The following is a 20,387-nucleotide window of genomic DNA, read 5'->3' as shown; positions in this document are numbered from 1 at the left end:
GTCCACGCCGCCGTGCGTCCCAACTTGCAGACGGCAGCGCACGCACGGGCCGCGACCCTGACTGTGACCCGGGACTCCCTGGCCCCGACGGCCCGGGCGTTGCCTGGCAACGGCGCCTGAAGGACTCGGCGGCACCCTGTGGCGCGACGCCACCGGAGACACTCACTTCCTGCGTTCCCGGAAGTGGCGTCAGCGCCAGGGCCGCTCGGCGGAGGCGGAAGTGGAGCCGCCCCGAGCCGCCAGCGCTTCAGCCCCGCCAGCGCTTCAGCCCCGCCAGCGCCTCAGCCCCTCCGCGCCTCGGCCCATGGCCGCCTACCCCTACCGCCCTGGCCCCAGCGCCGGCCCTGCGGCGGGCGCGGCGCTGCCGGACCAGAGCTTCCTGTGGAACGTCTTCCAGAGGTGCGGCCGCCGCCTCGCCGTCCTCCCGGCCTCCTCCCTGGCCCCCGGGCCCAGCCCCTCCCCACCCCCACACCCGCTCCGCCTCCCCCGGCCTCCTGCGCCGTCCCCTCCTGCCGAGGGGCGCAGCCCGCCGCGGAACCCGGGGTCGCGGCCTCCAGCCCCTTCCTCCTAGCAGCCGGGCACCCGCAGTCTAGGGGCGGGTCTGGCTGCCCGGGAGGGTCGGGGCGCCTGTTTGGGGAGCAGAGGCACAGACTCTGCTCCGGCGCCGTCGAAATGCCAGCAGCAGGCGAGAAGCCGCGGGGAGGGCGAGGCGGCCTCCGGGGCAGGGGACCGTGCCACAGCGCCTTCTCTCGCTGGTCACCCTTCGAGTGAATGGATGGCCGAAACTTGAGTGACTCGTGGTCAGGGAAGGATCCTTTCCTGTTTGTGGAGAAGAGAGAAGCTGGTGCGGGTGGAATTCACGCAGGCCGAGGGAGAACCGAAGAGAAAGGCTCGAGGAGGGGGAGGACCGAAGAGAAAGGCTCGAGGAGGGGGAGAGCCGCCTCCCTGGGGAGAACCAACTTGGGCTTTGGCGGTTGGAGAGCTTAGGATGAGTCCAGGAGCTCAGGCATTGCCTTATTCCCAGCGAACGTGGGAGCGAGACGTTCTAGCAGAACAGATAAGGTCCCCGGGAAGGGACATGGCGGAAGTAATGTAGGATTGACAAGGGTTAGACGGTTGTGCTTGCCTTGTTTTGCTTTTCTTGCACCTCTAACCACCAGCTTAATTAGTCTTGATTTTGTAGGGTTGATAAAGACAGGAGCGGCGTGATCTCGGACAACGAGCTTCAGCAAGCGTTATCCAACGGTAAGTGGGACCTGGCCTGGCCCTCAGGACTTTTAAACTGCAAGCCTGACTTACCCGTAGTAAATCCTCTCTTTCTCGAATTTGTTTTCCAAGTACAGAGGAGTCACGAAGACCTAGTTAGTATTACTAGCACGTGTGGAAGTGTTTGTGCTTTATTTTGCCAAGTGGTTTCCTGGTTGTGGCGCTTCATGCTGCTCCCATTGCCTGGCTGAGCTAGTGGAACAGCTGCGAGGACAAGCACAGGGAAGCGCTTCTTGAGAAGTGGGGGTTGGGGGGTAGATTTAGGGAAGGATAAGAAGTTTAGCTTTGTACAGCAGACACTGTCTGGGTGTATGGAAGATGACTGGGTTTTCTAGGTAACTGCATCCTTGTGACCCCCCTGGAGATGGTCATCAAGGCCCCAGAGGCACCGACGGGGAATGATTGGGGATCTTGGAGGTACTGGCAGCCTGATTGTGGGGAGGTGGCCTTATCAGTGGGGGATACCAGGCATTCAGACAGGGAAGAGAGGACTACAGCTCTTGTATGGTGGTGTGTTGGGGCCTCTCCATGGAGTTATGTTCTTGCTGGTTTGAGCGTGATTAGTCCACGTGAGTACTCTTAGAGACCTCTTACTTCATTAAAGACCTGACTCTTGCCCTTTTTTTAATCTTGCAGAAGCCACTGTCTTTTTTGATTCTTATATTTGAAGTTTATCTTTCCAGAGGTGTGTCATTTAAGCTAGAAAAGGGATTGATTTTAAGATGTTGTGAAGATGTTGAAAGGCTCCTCTTTGTTAGTGGGAAGCAAGGGGATGCATAGGAAGAGTGGACTAGGAAGTGAGAAAGACTAAGGATGCTGACAGTGCCTCACAGAGTTGGGTATGGGGTGAAAGGAGAGCTCACGCGCCCCCTCACTGTTGGCACGTACCAGGCATCCAGTGTTAGTTTGTTTATTGCCTAATGATCAGCACGAAGCTGAGAATTTGTATTTGCAGGTTAATACGTTTACTTTATAGAATGGCAGATACCCCTGACTTCATTTTCCCGTGTTTAACATTTATGGGCCACAGATATTGGTGTATGATGTCATGTGTATTTATATAGATTGTTTTCAGGAAGTGAAGAAATTTCATTACTTCTGCCTTGATAATTGTGCCTTCTTGATTCTTCTCTGATCATTATTAACCCCTTTTCATTTCTTGTTTGTGTCTCTAGTGCTTGAGTTGCACTCAGGACAAGTAGAAGACAGGGTTACTAGGAAGAGGTCAGGAGCACTTGGAATCCAGCAGCCTACAATCTGGCAAATCTTGGCCTAAAACTTGCTAAGTGTTGACCAAAATGGGTGTTTCTTTAGATCACATGTTGAATGTTTCAGCTGCTGGGAGTGGTTGGCCCTTCAGTGAGAGTACCCCTCAAGGTAATGCTGCAGAGGCTTTCCTTTTGAGTTCCTTTCCAGTGAGTGAGGCTTGATTCATGATCCATTTGGACGTCTCCTTTTTGTCCTAGGTTGAAGTTTTGAGAGTGCTGCCCAGATTCAGGGTTTGTATGAAACCTACTCACCTAGGAGTGATGGTCAAATAGTATGACAGTCTGTCCACCCTGGGAGGCTCCAGGGGCCACTAGGGTCAGCCTGCCTTGCTTCAAATCCTGGCTCTACCAGTTCTGGGAATGTGACCTTGGGCAAGGACTTGACCTTTCTCATTGTCCCCACGTTTACTGGGAAGGTAACTGATGGAAATGTGTGCAGAGTGCTTGGTGGGATACCTGGCACATAGCGAAGGCTTGGTGTTGGCTGTTGTGAGTAGTAAGTAGTAGTGTTGTTACTAGCACTGTTATTGGTCAAGGAGCTGGCTCAAGTCTTTGATGGCTTTTGTTTTCTTGATGCTAGTGATCGTGGTGGCCACTTATAGAGCATCCAGTCCCTGTGGGCACTGTGCTGGGCACTTAAACTTGATCTGACGGTCAGGTCAGCATTGCTGTTTGAGCCTTGGGGGCATAGGTTGGGGGCCTTCTATTCTGACCTATAGGTTTAGGCTCCGGTATTTTCACGAGGATTTTTCCTGTATTTGTCAGTGCTGCCCCTGGTTCAGCTGGTTGCTAAAGCATATGGCTCTTCACTCTGTCAGAACATAATCTTGAACTCAGCCACTACTAAATATCTACCAGGAGCCTGCTTGAGAGGGAGAATTTTAACAGAATTGCCTACAGGATGTTCAGTCTCCCATTCCTAAGATACTCTGAAATCAATACCTGGTTTAACCCAGGTAATAAGTATGTGTCAGGACCATCTCACAGTGGCCTCTGTAGAGTCACGTTTCTTCATTGCCCTGCTGGATTCCCTCAGCTCTCTTGGGGGCATGTAAGAACTGGCCGCCTGAGCGGGTCATCAGTGTTAATCCTGAGAGAGGCGGGCTGGGGGAATGCCCCAGGGAATGGCCATCTCACTGTTCCCTGGGAGTGTGTTGGCTTCTTGTGTTTTAAGCACCTGTGGTAGCTGTTGTGTATTATTGTGTTTGTATACTAAATATTTTAACCAATTACATTTCCCTCTTCAAATTAGCTGCTGAAAAGTAAAAATGTGTAAGTATGTAATTCATGTCCACCAGTAGTAGGAATTTAGAATTTTACAAAGTAGGTTTTACTGACCTAGTCTTAGGCTACTTACTTTCTTCTCTTATCCGCCTACTTTTCTCCTTCCATCCATCATAATTAAAACTTTATTTTGCTACACCGTGAATATCTTCATAAATTTCTTCACATTTTTTGTGCAATAAGGCAAGTTATTAACGAGTACAGATTTGTAGTCTTCTCCACAACCCCACAGAGTAGGTCATATAGTATTACCAGTGCTTTGCTGGCCAAGTTACTGTCACAGCTCTCAAGTTGCAGGCCAGGATTTGAATTCAGATGTGTGTTTTTGGTACACCGCAGCGCCCCTGCTCATGTTCTGCGTTGGATCTACTCCTCGAAGGTAGGCATCCTGACCCCAGTGTTTTCCCACCTGTGCCTTCATGGTGGTGTCCACTGAGTGCTTCAGGTACCTGTGGCTTCTGTGCTCCCTCTGCCTAGAACACCTGCCTTTCCTCGCTGTAAGCTGACGCTCTACCCGCTCTGCCACGCGTTCCACATCCCTTACCTCCTGGAGGGACATGCTCTGCTCCTGCCATTGAACCTACACAGCATTTTCCTTTTTCTTTGGTGCTCTGCTTTTTCCTGGTTCTGTTGTGATCATTTTTGTAGCTGTCTCTGGCTACTAGACTGTTAGCTTCGTAAAGGAAGGCCAAGCCAGTCTCTTGTTCAGATGTGTGTTGTGTGTCCAGGCATTGGTCACTGGGTGGACACGTGTCAGATCTCTTCACTCTCCTCCTTGAATTCCTGCAGCTCATACGATTGAAATTATCTTGACTTCTGATTTTCCTCCCAGTAATGGGCTTCTGTTTTCATATTATAACTAGAATATTAGACTATTTTAGGAAATTAGTTTAATTAATTCGTTTATTATTGATGGGAAAACTGAAGTTACAAAGTAGCTGGTTTCTCACTTCAATTAAATCTGTGCCTCTGAGTTCTGTCTGTTAAAATCTGCTTGAAACTACCCTGAAAACATACTTATGCGTCCCATACACTGAGTCTTTTATAAGACTTGTTTCTGTAGGAAACCTTCTAAAAATGGCTGCTCTCAGGGAGGTCTGCGGTTCACAGGTAGCAGAAAGAAGAGGACTGTTCTCTTGCTTTCTTTTGAAATAATGTCACAAACTATCTTGAGTGAGTGAGGTAACTTTATTTTTTTACTTTCATGTTATTTTTTGGAATTATGGGAAATTAGTTTTGCTCAAGCCTCTTTTTTGTGCTTTTGTAGGTTTGCCTTAACATATTGATGTATTTTTTTTTTTATAATTTTATTTACTTATTTATTTTTTCCCCCAAAGCCCCACTAGATAGTTGTATGTCATAGCTACACATCCTTCTAGTTGCTGTATGTGGGACACGGCCTCAGCATGGCCGGAGAAGCAGTGTGTCGGTGCGCACCCAGGATCTGAACCCCGGCCGCCAGTAGCGGAGCGCATGCACTTAACCGCTAAGCCACGGGGCCGGCCCCATATTGATGTATTTTGAGGAGGCATTTTTTAGCTGTATTTTAAAAAATAATAATTCATATGTTCTTAAGATATTTTTATCAAAACAGAGTTCCCATATTAAGAAGAAATGGGAGAAATCAGACCGTGTAAGCAGAGAGTTCCCTGCAGACTCTTCATCCAGTCACATGGCTGTCCCCCCTGCCACAGCCCTGTGTGTGTTGCCCCCGGTGATGGAACAGAGGGAGTATGAGATTTGCCTTCAGCTTCCATCTGCCCGTGTGGAGAAAGGGCCGACCCAGCAGGCCTGGGCTGCTCAGAGCCTGCGCATTCCCCAGAAGGGCCTGTTGATGACTGGCTGCCTCCTGGAATGTTGGGACTGACGAGTGTTTTGCCCACTGAGGGCCTTGAGGCATGCTGTACCCATTTGTCTGGATAGTTCATACTAGCAGTGTGATTATGGCAAACACCTGCTTTCCCTTGGGCATCTGGAGCTTCCGTGACTGACCCCCAAGAAAAACCCTGGACTCCCAGGCTCAGGGGCACTTGCCTGGTTGACAGCACTTCCAGTGTGTTGACACTAGTCATCCCCGGGAGGATTTAGCCCATCCTGTGTGACTCCACGGGGAGGGGACTCAGAGCTGCGTCTGGTCTCCCCAGACTTTTTTCCAGTGCCTTATCCCTCTGCTGCCTCGACTGTGTTCTTTTGCTGTAACAAACTGTGACTATGAGTATTGTGAGTCCTAGCGGGTCATCCAGCCTGAGGGTGGTCTTGGGGACCCCAGTTCAGCCTGTCACGTCTACTCTTCCCAGAAACTTGCCCAGCCAGAATTTCAGACGGAAACAAAGGAAGGTTGGGATTTGGTGGATCTGGCTTTGCTGACAAGTCACTCCACCACCTTGGGCAGATCACACCCTGGCCTCAGTTTCTTTGGTGTAAAAATAGGGCAGCTAGAAGTTTAGATCCCTTTCCTCTCAAGCCATGCTTGTCTCCACCAGATCCCGCTCTGCCTGTATCCACCAGGATTGAGTTTACAGTCTTTCACTGTTGGAAATTTACATTGTTTCTAATTTCATTAATGTAAATGCTGTAGTGATTTGGCTCAAAATTTTATAGAACAAGTCTCTAGAAGTGGCATTTATCAGATCAGAGGGTGTAGGCATTGTTAAAGCTGTTGATCAATACTCAGATTGCTTTTCAAAAAGGCCGTGTTTCAGTCATGGCCCTTTGAAGCTATAAGTGAAGGTAACTAGTGAGGTACAGAGTTTTGCTGAACCTGAAGAGGCACCAAAGTCTTGGCAATTTGCCTTGAATACCAGTGCTGTGTCCTGAGCACCTCTTGCACCTCTTCTTACATAGCTCCTCTCTGGCAGGAGAGCCAAGAAAGCCCAGGTCTGATGCAGTAAAGTGGAGATTATCAGTGGTGAGTTTAAAAGGTCTGATTTTTTTTTTTCCCCAAAAGATTCCAAGTAGTTAGGTATTTCAGTTGTATGTGTTAACTGTTGTAAAGTCTTAACCCTTGACTACTCACTGAAGTCTCTACCAAAATTTAGGTTTGTGGTTAACAGGACATCATTTCAAGAAAGAAAACTCTGTGGAGAGTGAAAAGCCTGTATTACTGCAGAGCAGAGTGGGGTTTTCCCCTTCGATAAGGGAGGCACGTATAAGTCCTGACGTCGCGTGAGTGCTTGAGGGTTCAGTGGGCAGTGCTGCCGCCTCCTGCTGGTGACCACCTGCTCTGCGGGACTGCAGTTGTCCCTTCAGCCAGCGCCACTTGTTCGTTCACTGTTGCTTCTTCAGGCCTCAGCACTGTTCCCAAATTGCAGGTGAAAAAAGTTAGGTGTATTCAACTTACATGGAAAATAGTGTATATGTTTCTGTTTTCTTTGGTTTTCTGAAATGAAATTGAGGCAAGACTTACAGGTACAGTAACCATATATTTCTAATAAAAGCGTGAGAGGAAATCTTTTGCCAGCTGAGTGGTTCTGGGATTCTTGGACGTGTTGGTTACTAGGGACCAGATGGGGAGGTTTGAAAGTGGGGCTGGGACAGAGGACCACTGGAAATACGGGGCTCGTGGGAAACCTGCCGGTACAGGCTGTCCCTACTTTCAGTCAGCTCTAGTCAATACTGGTTAGATTTCCAGGCTGTGGCAGGTGCATTTAACTCTTAGTACATGTCACCGAGATATTAAATGTCTGCAGCATGTCAGCCTCATTGTGGGAACCAGGCCACAGGACCTGGCACATGATAAATAGTTAACTGCTGGCTGTTGTTATTTTCCTTTGGTTTCTGTGGAGAGTCTTACCCCATTTGGGTGACAAGGACAAGTGGAGGTCCCAGGAGCTGCCTCCACCTTCCCGCTGCTTGACAGCACTGCAAGAAGGCTGTGGTCTCCTGCTAGAGGAGCAGCCTCTCTCCGTCCTTGACTCAGCCCAGGGCGACCTCTTGTTCTCCTGTGCCTGGGACCCCTGCAATCCTCAGACTCCTCCAGCAGGCCACTGGTTCCCTCTGAGCCACACCTCTCAAGGATACACCATCTCTGTGCAGCCATGTGTGCCTGTCCAAGTGGCGCCTGGCCCTCACCATGAGAAGTGCCTGTGTTTGCAGCATTATTTAACTCTTCTACTTGTATTGCTTTTGTTTAAAATTTATTTGGCCAAGTCCTTTTCTGAGACAGCCCAGTGCTCTTCTGCTCAGTGGAGATGGACTGGGGGTGCAGCCTCCACTTTCAGAGGTTGAGGTCTCATTGCTGATACTGCTCCGGCTCTGCACGGTCAGCTCAGTTGAGCGAACATTCACAGATTCTCCTCCGTGTGGTCACTTAGCCTGTACCAGAGGTGGAGGGAAGACAAAGAAAGACTCCAGTAGGTACATTTGGTTCCTCGGGCTGCTTGTCATTGGTGGCTTCTGTTCTGTGGAGACTCCAGTTCAGTGCATGCAGCAGTGGAGACTGAGAGAGGGAAAAACAGAAATGGATGAAGTGATGCTCTCCTGTGTTGAGAATTTTCCTCTTTCTTTTGGGTTCTGTGAAACATAGTTTTCTTTTTATACTGGTTTTCAGTAATACTGACTTTTCCTAATACCTCTATATACATACTCCTGCCCACCCTCCCCCCAGACGTCTGTAAATCCTGCACAGAGATGCTTGCCCAGTGCTGATGTGTGCCCTGCTCGGGGACAGGTGTGCCCTGCCTTCACAGGAAGAACAGCCGTCACTGAGTCATTACAGTTGCAGAAGTCGAGAAGGGGAAGTTTGAAGGCACACTGGTAGAGCAGATTTATTTAAATTGGGGGCTGAGGAATGTGGAGCCCCCAGAGGAAGCAGTTTACCTGAGGCTTAAAGGAGAGGTAGGAGTTGGAGTGAGGGGTGTGCATGCGTTTGGAGGGGCCACACCTGAGGTTGAGAGAAGTATGTGGGCGTGGCTCTGGGGATTGCTGCGGGAAGCCCAGTGGTGTGGATGTGAGGGGTAGTGTCCTTCAGCCCCCCTGCCCACGGCCCAGGAGGAACTACTAAGCCTCACACCTGAGCATAAAGGTGTTACTTTCTGTGAGGTCAGGGCATGGTCTCTGGGTGCCACATAGAACCAAAACAGTTTTGTATATCGAAGAAAGGTGGGGTGTTTTTATACAAGTACGGGATGGGCAGAGACAGTGCTTTCCCTACACATTAAAAATATTTTTTACTTTTTGTTTAGTGAGTGTAAAAGCGATAAAGGTAGAAATCACTCTGAAAATGGATTCTTGGGCATAAAGGTATCTGGTGAACATCACTGTTGATAAATGGTTCTGAGTTCTCAAGTCTATCAGATTCAACAAGCCCCTTTATAACAAATATTTGGTAACATCTCCATTACTATTCTGAAGTGAATCATAGAATAATATAATCTACTTTTTCACAATTTCAAGGAAAATAGTATGATGCTCAGACTCATTTTAGGAGAAAGTTCCATGGCATGTGTTGAGTATGCTTTGGCATGATTACTGAGGGAAGATGAGGAGGTGATTTGATGTGTGCACTTGTGTGGAGAGTGACAACACTGGCTGTCTTAGGGACTCCAGCACTGGAAGCAGTGGTGGTCCTGGTAGTGAGATTTTCTGAAATGGTAATTGGTGACATTCCTAAGAAAAATAGGTGCTGTCTTCTCAACTTACCTGGTGGCTGCATTCCTGGAAAATTCAATGTATGTTAAAAAAAATATAAAACCATTTCTTGGTTATATAGTAAACAAGAGTGAGCTTCCAGCTGGACGTTGAGGGTATTATGCTAAGCGAAATAAGTCAGAGGGAGAAGGTCAGACACCATATGATCTCACTCATAAGTAGAAGATAAAAACAACAACAAACACACACATAGAGACAGAGATTGAATTGGTGGTTACCAGAGGGGAAGGGGAAGGGAGGAGGGTGAAAGGGATGACTGGGCACATGTGTGTGATGATGGATGGTGATTAGTCTTTGGGTGGTGAACATGATGTAATCTATGCAGAAATAGAAGTATAATGATGTACACCTGAAATTTATACAATGTTGTAAACCAATGTTACTGCAATAAAAAAAAAAAAGAGTGAGGGGCTGACCCTGTGGCATAGTGGTTAAGTGTGTGAGCTCCCCTGCTGGCAGCCCAGGTTTGGATCCCGGGTGCGCACTGACACACTGCTTGTCAGGCCATGGTGTGGCAGCGTCCCATATAAAGTGGAGGAAGATAGGCGCAGATGTTAGCCTAGGGCAAGTCTTCCTCGACAAAAAGAGGAGGATTGTCATGGATGTTAGCTCAGGGCTGATCTTCCTCAAAAAAATAAAATAAAATAAAATAAAGAATAATATTTAAAAAAAAAAAAAAGAATGAGCTTCCAGGCTGATTATGAACAACTTTGAGTGTCTGGCGGTGCCTGAGGGACTCCGGCACATCGCAGGAATGGACTGCAACCTTGAAATGCTTGCAACCCCTCCCAGTAGTCAGGGCGACCAAAAGCAAGTGTCCCCTGGGGGCAATGTCTTCTGCTGAGAACCACGGCTCTAGGGTCTTCATGTTAAAAGCAAATTACTTAACTTTCACTGGCTTCTAGTGTTAGAGATTAGGAATTTAGAATTTCCTATGGAAATAATTTTCTTTTACTTTAGTTCCTGTTGTTATTTTCAGGCACATGGACTCCGTTTAATCCCGTGACTGTCAGGTCCATCATATGTAAGTAAAGGCGCCATCGCCCTGCCTGTGCAGCAAACAGGTGTGGGCTGCTTTTCTGTCTGCTCGGTACAGGTTGTCTTCCTGCCCTGTTTTCTCCATTTTGGCGGGTGTAGGGCCCTCTCCTGCCTGCCTGTCCCTTCACTGATTCTTCGCTTACAGTTCACTGTCTCCCCTGTCCTTGCAGTTCCCAATTCTGAAGACCTCAGATACACGTAGGACCTGCTCGTTCCTCATACAGTCCGTAATCCTGCATGATTGTTAACATCGATTTTATATATATATTTTTAGCCATTTTGCAATTATATGTAAATGTAGTTACAGGTTCTTTTGTATTTGGAGCTGAAATTAGGCTGATTTTTTAAATGAAAAGCAGGTCTTAGTAAGAAAAAAATCTAAAGCGATTAGAGACTTTTTCTCATTGGCATGGTCTCCCTTGACAGAAAACTCTTGTGAGCCTCCACTGGTGGCTATCAGACCTCTTGAGAATTGGAGGGGCGGCTCTAGGAATTAGACCCATGTTCTAGGCCCAGAACCAGGGGCTGGGAGTGTTGGACAGGCCACTTACCCTTGCCCCTCGGTTTCTCTGGCTCCACCAGTGGTTGTGCTTTTGTAGAACCTCCTTTACTATAAAGTAGTGTTTTTATTGTGGCTCTACCAGTGTGTGTTGCTTGCACTTTCCTTTCACAGTCTGCCTCAACGTCTGTCTAACGTGACTCGGGCTGTAGCTGGGTAACAGTTCCCCGCCCCACCCCGGCAGAGCCATCCAGCCCCCTATTTAGCAAATGAGCGTTTATTAGCTGCACCTCGGGGTTCGCTGGCCAAGCACCCAGCTGTGTACCCGGGGAACCAGGGTCTGCTGGGGATGTGAGAGGCGACTCTGCTGTGATTGATGTCAGGATTCCATTGGCCGTGTACCAATCACATTCCTTCTTGTCTCAGCCATGTTTGACCGGGAGAACAAGGCTGGCGTGAACTTCAGCGAGTTCACTGGCGTCTGGAAGTACATCACAGACTGGCAGAACGTCTTCCGCACTTATGACAGGGACAATTCCGGGATGATCGACAAGAACGAGCTCAAGCAGGCGCTCTCAGGTTTTGGTAATTCACTTATCTGGGTTGTGTAGCGTATTTCATTTTGGAACCTGGGTGCCACTAAAGTGTTTTTTACTTTGTTCAACTTACTGATTTTTTAATCCAGTCTGTGAAATTTTTATTTACATCATATAGATTTATATTTTGATATTGTTTATATCATGAAGGCTTGTATTCGACGTGGAGGCTTTTATGCAGTTTTTCATCCAAAATGAGATAAGGGCTATGCAATCGTTTATCTTTTGTGAAATGAAATGACACCACAAGCACATTGAGAATGTGGCTTTTTAAACAGTTTAAAGTGAATAAGTGAAAATGAAGTCGTGCAGGGCAGTTTATATTTCACATTACGTCAAAGTACACAGGAAGATGATGAGGTACCTGTAAGAGACGATTCTGTGAGCTGCGGTGCAAATCCCGTGCCTCAGGGTATTGGAGAGCGTTCCCATTCTCAAGTGCGTGTCAGCACCTGTGTGTGCACCACACGCGTGCCAGGCCAGAGTGTGTGCCATGCCGTGAGGAGTGCATGCCGTGCCGTGAGGAGTGTTCATGTGGTGCCTTCCAGAGTGGAGCAGCAGGCCTCTGACACTAGTGCATGGGTCTGAGAGGAAGATGGGAGTTCTCATTTACAGAGGAGAAACTGAAAGGCTTGTCAAGGCTCCTAGTAGTTACACCGAGATTGTCATTTGGGACAGTTTCACTCAGCCCTCTGTTCACCAGGCCCGTGTTACAAAACCCCTTCTATGTTTTGCTTAAAAGGTTGTTTACAAATGCCCTCTAGAAAAAATAAGAAAAGTTATATTATGATGTACTATATTGTAGGTATTTCGAATTTTAATAATATAAAGTACATTTTAGTTTAGTGATTAGTAACGTGCTTCTGCCCACCCCCTCATTTTTCCTCTGGGCACGTACGTTATGGCTGTCTCTCCTCCTCCTTCCTCTTTCCTTTCTTGCCTTGTGAGCTCGTAGGGAGTATCAGCCAGCGGCTCTGGGGCTCCGCAGGAAGTTTGTGTTCCGAGCTCACCAGGTGTGGGTGAAGATTTGAGCAGGACGTTGAGCTCAAGTTCTCTGAAGTGGAACTTGAATGCAGCTGACCTAGCTCTGCCCTTAGGTGAGGGGGCTAGCGGGAGCCTCCACAGAGAGCTGTCCTGGGGCAGGAAGGAGCTAGAGGCCTGACTGGGCTGAGAGGACTAGGTAGGAACCTGGATCCCCCCGTCTACACCCTGCATGGGTACTGACCCGTAACCCCCCCTTGTCTATACCCTACATGGGCACTGCCCCATAACCCCCTTGTCTACACCCTGCACTGGCACTGCTCTGTCGCCACGTCCCAAGCTTAGTTCTCACCAGCCTGGACCTGTGTCTTACCTGCCCACAGGCACAGGTGCTGGGTGTGAGGAGAGGAGACTAATAAGGGCTGAGAGGAGTGGCGCCCATCCAGGATTGGCTGTCTCTTTTTTCTGGCTAAGTTGGGGGTCGTGTCTTCTACTCAGCTTGCAGGGAAGGGGCACCCTGGATTTAAGTCACAGAGACATGTAGCGCGTGCTGACCACTCCGGAAGATACTCTTGCGTGTTTGCATGTTTGAGTCTTTTTCAGTAAAGTGATTAAGTGCTCATACAGGTAATTAACTGTGACATTCACTCAGACAATAGGTGTACATATCCTTGCAAAGATTGCAACAAGACAGAAAACCAGTAAAAATATTTTCACACCTGGATCTTGTCTCCTGAATAAGTAAGGATACCACGGCCACACAGGTAGTGGGATTACGAGGGAAGGAAGGGAAAGGAAGTAGGTGTCCTGCGGGTACCCTGGGGGTGTCCCGCAGCTGAGTGGCTGTGTGTCCACACATCTTCAGAGCCGTCTCCCCGCTGGAGGCCTTTTCAAGAAACAATTCAGTAAATCGAAAATGGAATCGGTGATTCTTTGCCATAACATATGATGACCCTTCAGTGGTTTTGAACTTTGTGAGGCTGCCTTCACAGAGTTCTTTGGAACTTTGGAATCTTTGAATTCCTAATGTCAGTGTGCCAGTTTACGTGGGGGAGTATCTGTCAATTAATCGCCTGTTTCCTTAACTTTATGTTTTGTTTATTTGGAAGCCTCGGTGAGATTTCTCTTTCAAAGCATTCTCTAGTCATGAGTAATCCAGGGCAGCTGAGTTATTCAGAACTTTCATGTCTAGGTTAATAAATGTGATAAAACTCATCAGTAAAGGGCTTTTTAAAATGATGACTCCACTGCATTTAAGAAACTGAGCCTGGGGGCTGGCCCAGTGATGCAGCAGTTAAATGTGCGCGCTCCGCTTCAGCAGCCCGAGGGTTCGCAGGTTCGGATCCCAGGTGTGCACCGATGCACTGCTTGTCAAGCCATGCTGTGGCTGCGTCCCATAAAAAGTAGAGGAAGATGGGCACGGATGTTAGCCCAGGGCCAGTCTTCCTCAGCAAAAAAGAGGAGGAATGGCATGGATGTTAGCTCAGGGCTGATCTTCCCCGCCACCCCCCCCCCAAAAAATCTGACACTGGCTGCCCTGTGGGCTGGTAGGTGGTGCAGCACTACAGAGTGAGTGCAGTTGACGTATACTCGTGAGTTGTGGAAACGACCTTCAGCTCCTAGCACAGTGATGGCCTCCAGGTTTCTTCGCATCCTTCCAGGAAGAGGCTGCTGGTCTTTCAGTCACTTCCTGATATTGGAGATGAGAAGTTATAGCAGAATGATTTGTATGAATGTGCACCTGTTGTTTGTTATCAGCTGTTATAAGAGGCTGTGGGGTCTTTTGGAGGGTGAAGTGGGTGTTGATGCAAATGTCTGCTCTCCTAGCCCTCTCTTTATTCTGATTTCCCTCTTCAAGGGTACCGGCTCTCTGACCAGTTTCACGACATCCTCATTCGCAAGTTTGACAGACAAGGACGGGGGCAGATCGCGTTTGATGACTTCATCCAGGGCTGCATCGTCTTGCAGGTAACCGTGGTCTTCATGGGGGCTTTCAGCGAGCTGAGCTGCAGAGCAGGCAGGGGATAGCCATGGAAGTAGAGGGAAAGGGAGGCACCATTCTGGAATTCGTTATTTAATGGAGTCAGACACGTGTAAAGTTAGTTTCTGGAGCTTAGACAAGTTTGTCTTGTCTTTGGAGAAGTAACTAGTTCTGTTAAATGGAGGTATAACAGTAGTGCTTCTTCTGCTCTTAGAAAGAGCAGGCCGTTCGGAAGAGGTCATTTTTTCCAGTATGCAGTGGGCTGTTTACATGTATACTCTGGTATTTTTGTTGGATTTTTATTCTGAGGAGATGGGTAAATTTTCCGTTGTGATCTTCCCTGTGCCCTGCCTTCGTGTGTGGGGTAAGCTCCAAAGCCAGGAACTGGCTGGTGAGCTCACAGGGCCTCGTTGGAGTGTTGCAGCCGTTCCTAACCAGCATCTGGCGGAGCGTGTGAGTCACAGTGGTCCCTGCACCTCACGTTTCCCGGCGACATTCTGTGACGTCCGTCCCCTAGCCTCACACTTCACCCCCAAGAGAACCAAGTGCAGAGCTTCTCCAGCCCGCCCAGAGACGCCCACTAGGAGGGCGGGAGTAATCGAACCCGCCCTGGCTGTTCCCACACAGGCCCCTGCTCCTGTTTCTACGAGGGGATCCAAGTTCCCTAGATTTAAGCTTTAGAAATGCAGTGAATTGATAAACCCTTAAATTACCTCCATGAGCTCCCCCACCTCCATTATTCTGAAGCAGATTCCATTTACGGAAAGCAAATGTTTTTGCCTTAAATATTTCAGTAGAACCTCTCTCTAGAAGATAAGTCCTTGCTGTTTGAATCCAAGTTGAGGTTACATCTTGTCAGCTTTAGAATCCACTGGGAGATGTGCACAGCGTAAGGTTTTTAAATGTAATTTGGAATTTTAGAAAAAATTCTCAGGGTTTTTATTTTCATTAAAAGAATAGATCAATAAAAGTGAAGTTTCTCTGACTGGCCTGCCAAGTGCAGACGTCATGATTCCTTTACCACTGCATCTGGGTAGGTCAGTCCCTGTTCTTCATTGACTTGTTGGAGAGCCAGGTCTGTTAACATTTACACTTCAAATCTCCGGAATGGGGAGAGCCTCTGCCCCTCAGGGTCTGGTGCGGCTGGCTGGATTGCATTTTTACAGTGTTGTCTGAACACTTTAGAAAAAGTGCAGTGAAAAATCTCATTGTGATCTGCATCCAAATTGCCCCAGGGTTAGGATTCTCATTTGAGGTTACATCTTGTAAGTAAACATCTGTTCCTTGTATTTCTACCTAAGCAGAGGTCATTGTGTGTAGGCTTTCAGCAGCTGGGAATGGGATCCGAGTCCCATGAGAAGCTTGCCCAGGGCCTCTGACCCCATGGGCTGAGGACAAGCCAGCCATTGCCTCTAGGCCGGGCTCCATCCCTGCCATGGCCTGACTGCCAGCTCCTGGTCCCACCCCCCTTCAAGAGTGACCCTAAATGCTGGACAGAAGTGGGGAATTGAAAAGAAAAGCTGCAGGCCACAAGTAAAAAATCCTCAAAGGTGTTTTCTTTTGTCTGTCTTTGTCCAAAAAAAAGGCTTTTAGAAAATCATTTTTTACAAAATCACATGGAAACATGTAGAAATCTTGGGAAAATACAGTTAAAGGATAAAGAAGGAAGAATTACTCATTGCTGTTCAAGCCATAGTTACCTGCTGCTGGTGGCTTTGTGGTTTGTTCCGCAACGTTCAGATGCTCCTGGCTTACACCTGAGTCCACAGTCACCTGTGAGGTCCCGTTTATTGTTAGCCATTTAACCTGCCCGGGCACAGGACGGCACAGCTCTCAAAGCCAGGCTCCAACCTTGCTCTCTGCCCCTCTGCAGGTGGCCAGCCCCCAAGGTCATGATGACCCTTGGGCCTTGTTTTCTTCTGTCTCAGGGAATTGCATCATGCCTATTTCCTCTTATTGTTAAGATTCTTCAGAGCCTATTATGGTTGCCCAGCGCCTGTCCTCTGGGGCAGTACTTACTTAACCCTCGCTGCTTTTGGGTGCAGGTGGTCTCCCCTCTGCTCCTGACCTGACCTGGATGGTGAGGCTTGTGAACAGACTAAGGTGGAGCCCTGGTGTGGGGGGTTGCAGACAGAGGAGGAGGTGGAGTGGGAGGAAGGAACTCTGAGCTGGTGCAAGTAGACCTGCCCTCCCATGCTCTGTAGCTGGGCCCCACCTGCTGGTGGGCAGGTTCTAAGGGAAGAGCCTGGGGTGTAGAGCTGGGCCTTCTCCTGCTGGGGTGGGGGCAGGTTCTAAGGGAGGAGCCTGAGTGGGGGCTGGTTTCCTTGTGTCTTGAGCAGCACGTGGCCAGAGTGGAGGTGAGTGTTCAGGGGGAGGAGCCCACCCTCCGCAGAACGGTCTTAGAGTGGGAAGGGAGGTCCCAGGCTTGCCACCAGCTCACTCAGGAAACCAGGGCCTGGGGCCAGAGGGCTTGGCCAGGATCCAGGGCTGTGGTGTGTAGCTGAGCTGGGCCTGCAGTCCGTGCCCTGACCTCTCACCCTCCCCTGCCTCACCTGAACCCAGAGTCCTCTGGGGTGGTCAGGGATACCCCAACCACACCTCCCTGTGCTGGTCTCAGTCAGAGTTAGGGGATGTGGAGACATGAATGTTTCTGAAATTAGGTTCCTAAATGTCTTTTTACCAAATACATTTGTTCCTTCTGTTTAATAACTGTCAAAGTCTAAATGCCTGTTTTTTTTTTCCCAGAGGTTGACAGATATATTCAGACGCTACGATACAGATCAGGACGGCTGGATTCAGGTGTCATATGAACAGTATCTTTCCATGGTCTTCAGCATTGTATAACACGGGCCTTTTGCAAATAGCAGCGTGACTTACGGAAGAAAGACATTTTCAAATGCCAAATCTGTTAACCTTTAACAAAATGGAACACAGATGCAATTAGATACTGTTCTTCCTTTAGATTTTATATAATTAATATTTGGGGACCTGACTGTACATATGTGGATAAGCTGATTAACGTTTTGCAGTTGTAACAATGGTTATATCATTATTCAGATACAGACATTTGATTTGGTGACTGTTTAATTGTGCCATGAGGTCAGATAGAATAATGTTTCAGATATTCTGCATGCAGAAAATGCATCATGTGCTTTTCTAGATAGCTCCAGCTCTATAGTGCAAATACTTTTATTAGCCAATAGGAATTTTAAAATAATGTGAAACTTGCACAGAAAGCTTTTTATGTGCCTTTTTAAAAAGGGGTTTATTGTATTCATTTGGATATGCAATGTAAGCAATAAAGCACATGTGCCCCTTGTCCCAGTCCGTCTCAGATGCATGTGGGAGCTCCTAGGGGCCCAGGACACCTTCTGGGGTGTCCACGCGGCTCTGCTTATGGAACTCTAGAGGTAACATCTGTCCTCTCTTACAGGAGTTATTTTAAATTTCAGAAAATTTCTTTGGACATACAAACCCAAATTTGGTTTAGAAGCATGTGGGTTTCTGTCATGTACCAGTGATTCAACTCGGTGCCCTGTGATGGTCTGTTAATTACGAGTTTTAAACATGAAAGTAGAGTGAGTGGTGCAGCCAGCCCGTGTGGGCACCAGCATTGCCCGCTGTCGGCGCACAGCTCGTCCCAGGGTGGCCCTTTGCCCTGCCCCTCACAGAATCACTTTAGGCTGTTTGCCTCCCCCTTTTAAGTGTGCTTCCCCAAACCGGAATTTGGGGCACGGGTTGTGATGACATTTGGGTTCTGGATGGGTGTCAGCGATTTATAAATGGGTCTGGGGCATCAGAAATTGGTGTCTACGGGGGTCTGTTGTTGGGGGCTTATGCTATGCTGGTTGGGGAGGGGACCCTGCAGGGCTTTAGGTTTCTTGTCTGGTGTCCGTGATTAGAGGGATTAGAACATCACTGATCACAGTATGTGGGGTTAGGGTAAAAAATCTGTGGGGCTCAGAGACTGGACCCCCCCATGGGGAGGTCTTTGAGGATTTCCACCCCTTTCTGTATTGGGTGCCTCTCTGGATGTCAACACACTCATGATATAGCACCAGCACATGACCCCAAGTTTTACCCCAGTGAGGTCAGTCTTGACCCCAAACTCCATATTCCCGACTCCAAGAGGCCTTTACACCCCAGGCACCAAGCTTCAGACTCTGTGAGGCCTCAGACCCCCGGCCCGCACATCCTGGCACATAGATGACTTCTCCCTGGGTTATCCTGGACACCTTGGACTCAACATCTTCCAGCTAATAGACCCCACGCCGTCACCCCCTAGCCACCCAGTAACCTCTGCTGCCTCCCTGTCCCCCATCTGCACCCACAGCTCCTAGAGGTGCCTCTGGAAGACGCTGCTCTCATTTCTCCCTCAGTCTCAGGCCGGCAAAGACCGCAAGTTCCGAGTGAAGGCAGGAGACATGTCTACCCATCCAGCCTCACTGCGCTCTTTCCACCTGTGCACAAGGGAGCCCCAGTCCCCCATATGTTGGCTTTCCCACCCACCCCCACTACCCGCACCTGCAGCCGCCTGGACCCTAGGGTCTTCCTGGGTCCCCTGGAAGCTGGAGCCCTCTTGAGCTGGTCTCAGAGCAATGGCGGCTCATGGCCCTGGTGAGGCACCTGCCCCCAGGTACAGAGAAAATGTTTAATCTCTGTGGATCATTCAGTGCCTGACAGCGGATGCTGGGAGGCCTGTTCTTGCACACTCTATCAGTCACAGTGAGGAATTGTGTAAATGTGTGATTAGCTCTGCATTTCCTGATTCAGGGAAGTGAAGAAAAGGTGAAATAGAGAATTTTACAAAGAAAAGGTCAGATTTTGGATGGGTTGAAATCTTATCTTCCCTCATTAGAATGTAGGGTTGTTCTTGGATGAAAATAGTGTGGGCTTTTCAGCACCTCAAAGGGGTGTGGAGGGGAACACACAGGCGTGTGGTATAGATACACTCGGGCGTGTGGTATAGATTCTCTCGAGTGTGGTACAGATACTCAGGTGTGTACAGATACTCAGGCATGTGGTATAGATACTCAGGGGTGTGGTACAGATACTCGGGTGTGGTACAGATACTCTCAGGCGTGTGGTACAGATTCTCTCAGGCAAGTGTACAGATACTCAGGGGTGTGGTACAGGCACTCAAGTATGTGGCATAGACCCCCTCAGTGGGAGTCAAGGGTTTCGGCCAGTGGAGGCACATTGAGGAGCGGGTGGGTTGGGAGATGGTGATGAGGGTGGGAGATTGGGCAGCCACTCTGGGCTCTGAGGGGATAGTAATGGGCTGCACTCTCTGCAAGGCGGCAGGTGGGCTTAGGGAACTTGGGGATCCTGCTGGGGAGACTGGGCTACCTGAATGGTCAGGAGCAAGCCTTCCTGAGCCCCAGGCCAGCCAAGCTGCCCACGCAGGGCAAAGATGCCTTCCCTTGGATGCCCTCCGCCCCCGTCTCAGCAGAAAACTTGGACGCCTGCACTGAGAGCCAAAGGCAGCCCCAAGAGCAGTCAGTTGGCCACATGGGGGCAGTGTGGTCATGCCTTAGTGGAGCCCTGACCCCAAGAACCTGCCAGCATGAAATTCACAGAAGCAATAGAGAAACCAGAGAGAGTGGGGCTTCAAGCCATGAGGCAGCACGGTGCCCCAGGAAGTCACTGGGGAAACACACACTTTGGCAGCTTTTCATTCATCACCTTGCTCCACGCACAAGCTGTATCCTGGGCCTCTTAGAGTCGGGTTTGTGGGATGGGGCAGACAAAGAACGCACGGTGCCTGGTTCCCAGTCCTTAATTGCCCACCTCCCCCATCCACATCTCCCATCCCTTATCCCCTG

At 48.9% G+C, this 20,387-nt stretch overlaps 1 protein-coding gene across 5 annotated transcripts; it reads left to right on the top strand.

Moving 5' to 3' along the window:
• The first annotated feature begins 278 nt into the window (after positions 1-278).
• On the top strand, positions 279-17,886 carry PDCD6 (programmed cell death 6). Of its 5 annotated transcripts, none has more exons than XM_058564425.1 (6): positions 280-399; positions 1,184-1,245; positions 10,447-10,491; positions 11,431-11,583; positions 14,440-14,549; positions 17,308-17,886. In XM_058564425.1, the coding sequence occupies exons 1-6, from the start codon at positions 305-307 to the stop codon at positions 17,404-17,406; spliced, it is 564 nt and encodes a 187-aa protein (XP_058420408.1). In that variant the 5' UTR covers positions 280-304; the 3' UTR covers positions 17,407-17,886. The 5 variants fall into 5 exon arrangements, with proteins under 5 accessions (XP_058420410.1, XP_058420408.1, XP_058420407.1 ...); XM_058564424.1 differs by having other exon boundaries at positions 283-399; positions 11,431-11,589; XM_058564423.1 differs by lacking the exon at positions 280-399 and adding an exon at positions 910-1,092.
• Positions 17,887-20,387: the final 2,501 nt, after the last annotated feature.

The sequence above is a fragment of the Diceros bicornis genome, chromosome 20 (genome assembly GCF_020826845.1).
Source record: "Diceros bicornis minor isolate mBicDic1 chromosome 20, mDicBic1.mat.cur, whole genome shotgun sequence".
Lineage (NCBI taxonomy): Eukaryota > Metazoa > Chordata > Mammalia > Perissodactyla > Rhinocerotidae > Diceros > Diceros bicornis.
The sequence above is the reverse complement of the archived record's forward strand: the minus strand, read 5'-3'. Positions and strand labels throughout refer to the sequence as shown.

Coding starts and splice junctions, on each gene's coding strand:
- PDCD6 (XM_058564423.1), top strand. CDS start 989: ATGAGTCCAGGAGCTCAGGCATTGCCTTATTCCCAGCGAACGTGGGAG. Junction 1,093..1,183: donor AGGGACATGGCGGAAGTAAT/GTAGGATTGACA, acceptor TTGATTTTGTAG/GGTTGATAAAGACAGGAGCG. Junction 10,492..11,430: donor GACTGTCAGGTCCATCATAT/GTAAGTAAAGGC, acceptor TTCTTGTCTCAG/CCATGTTTGACCGGGAGAAC.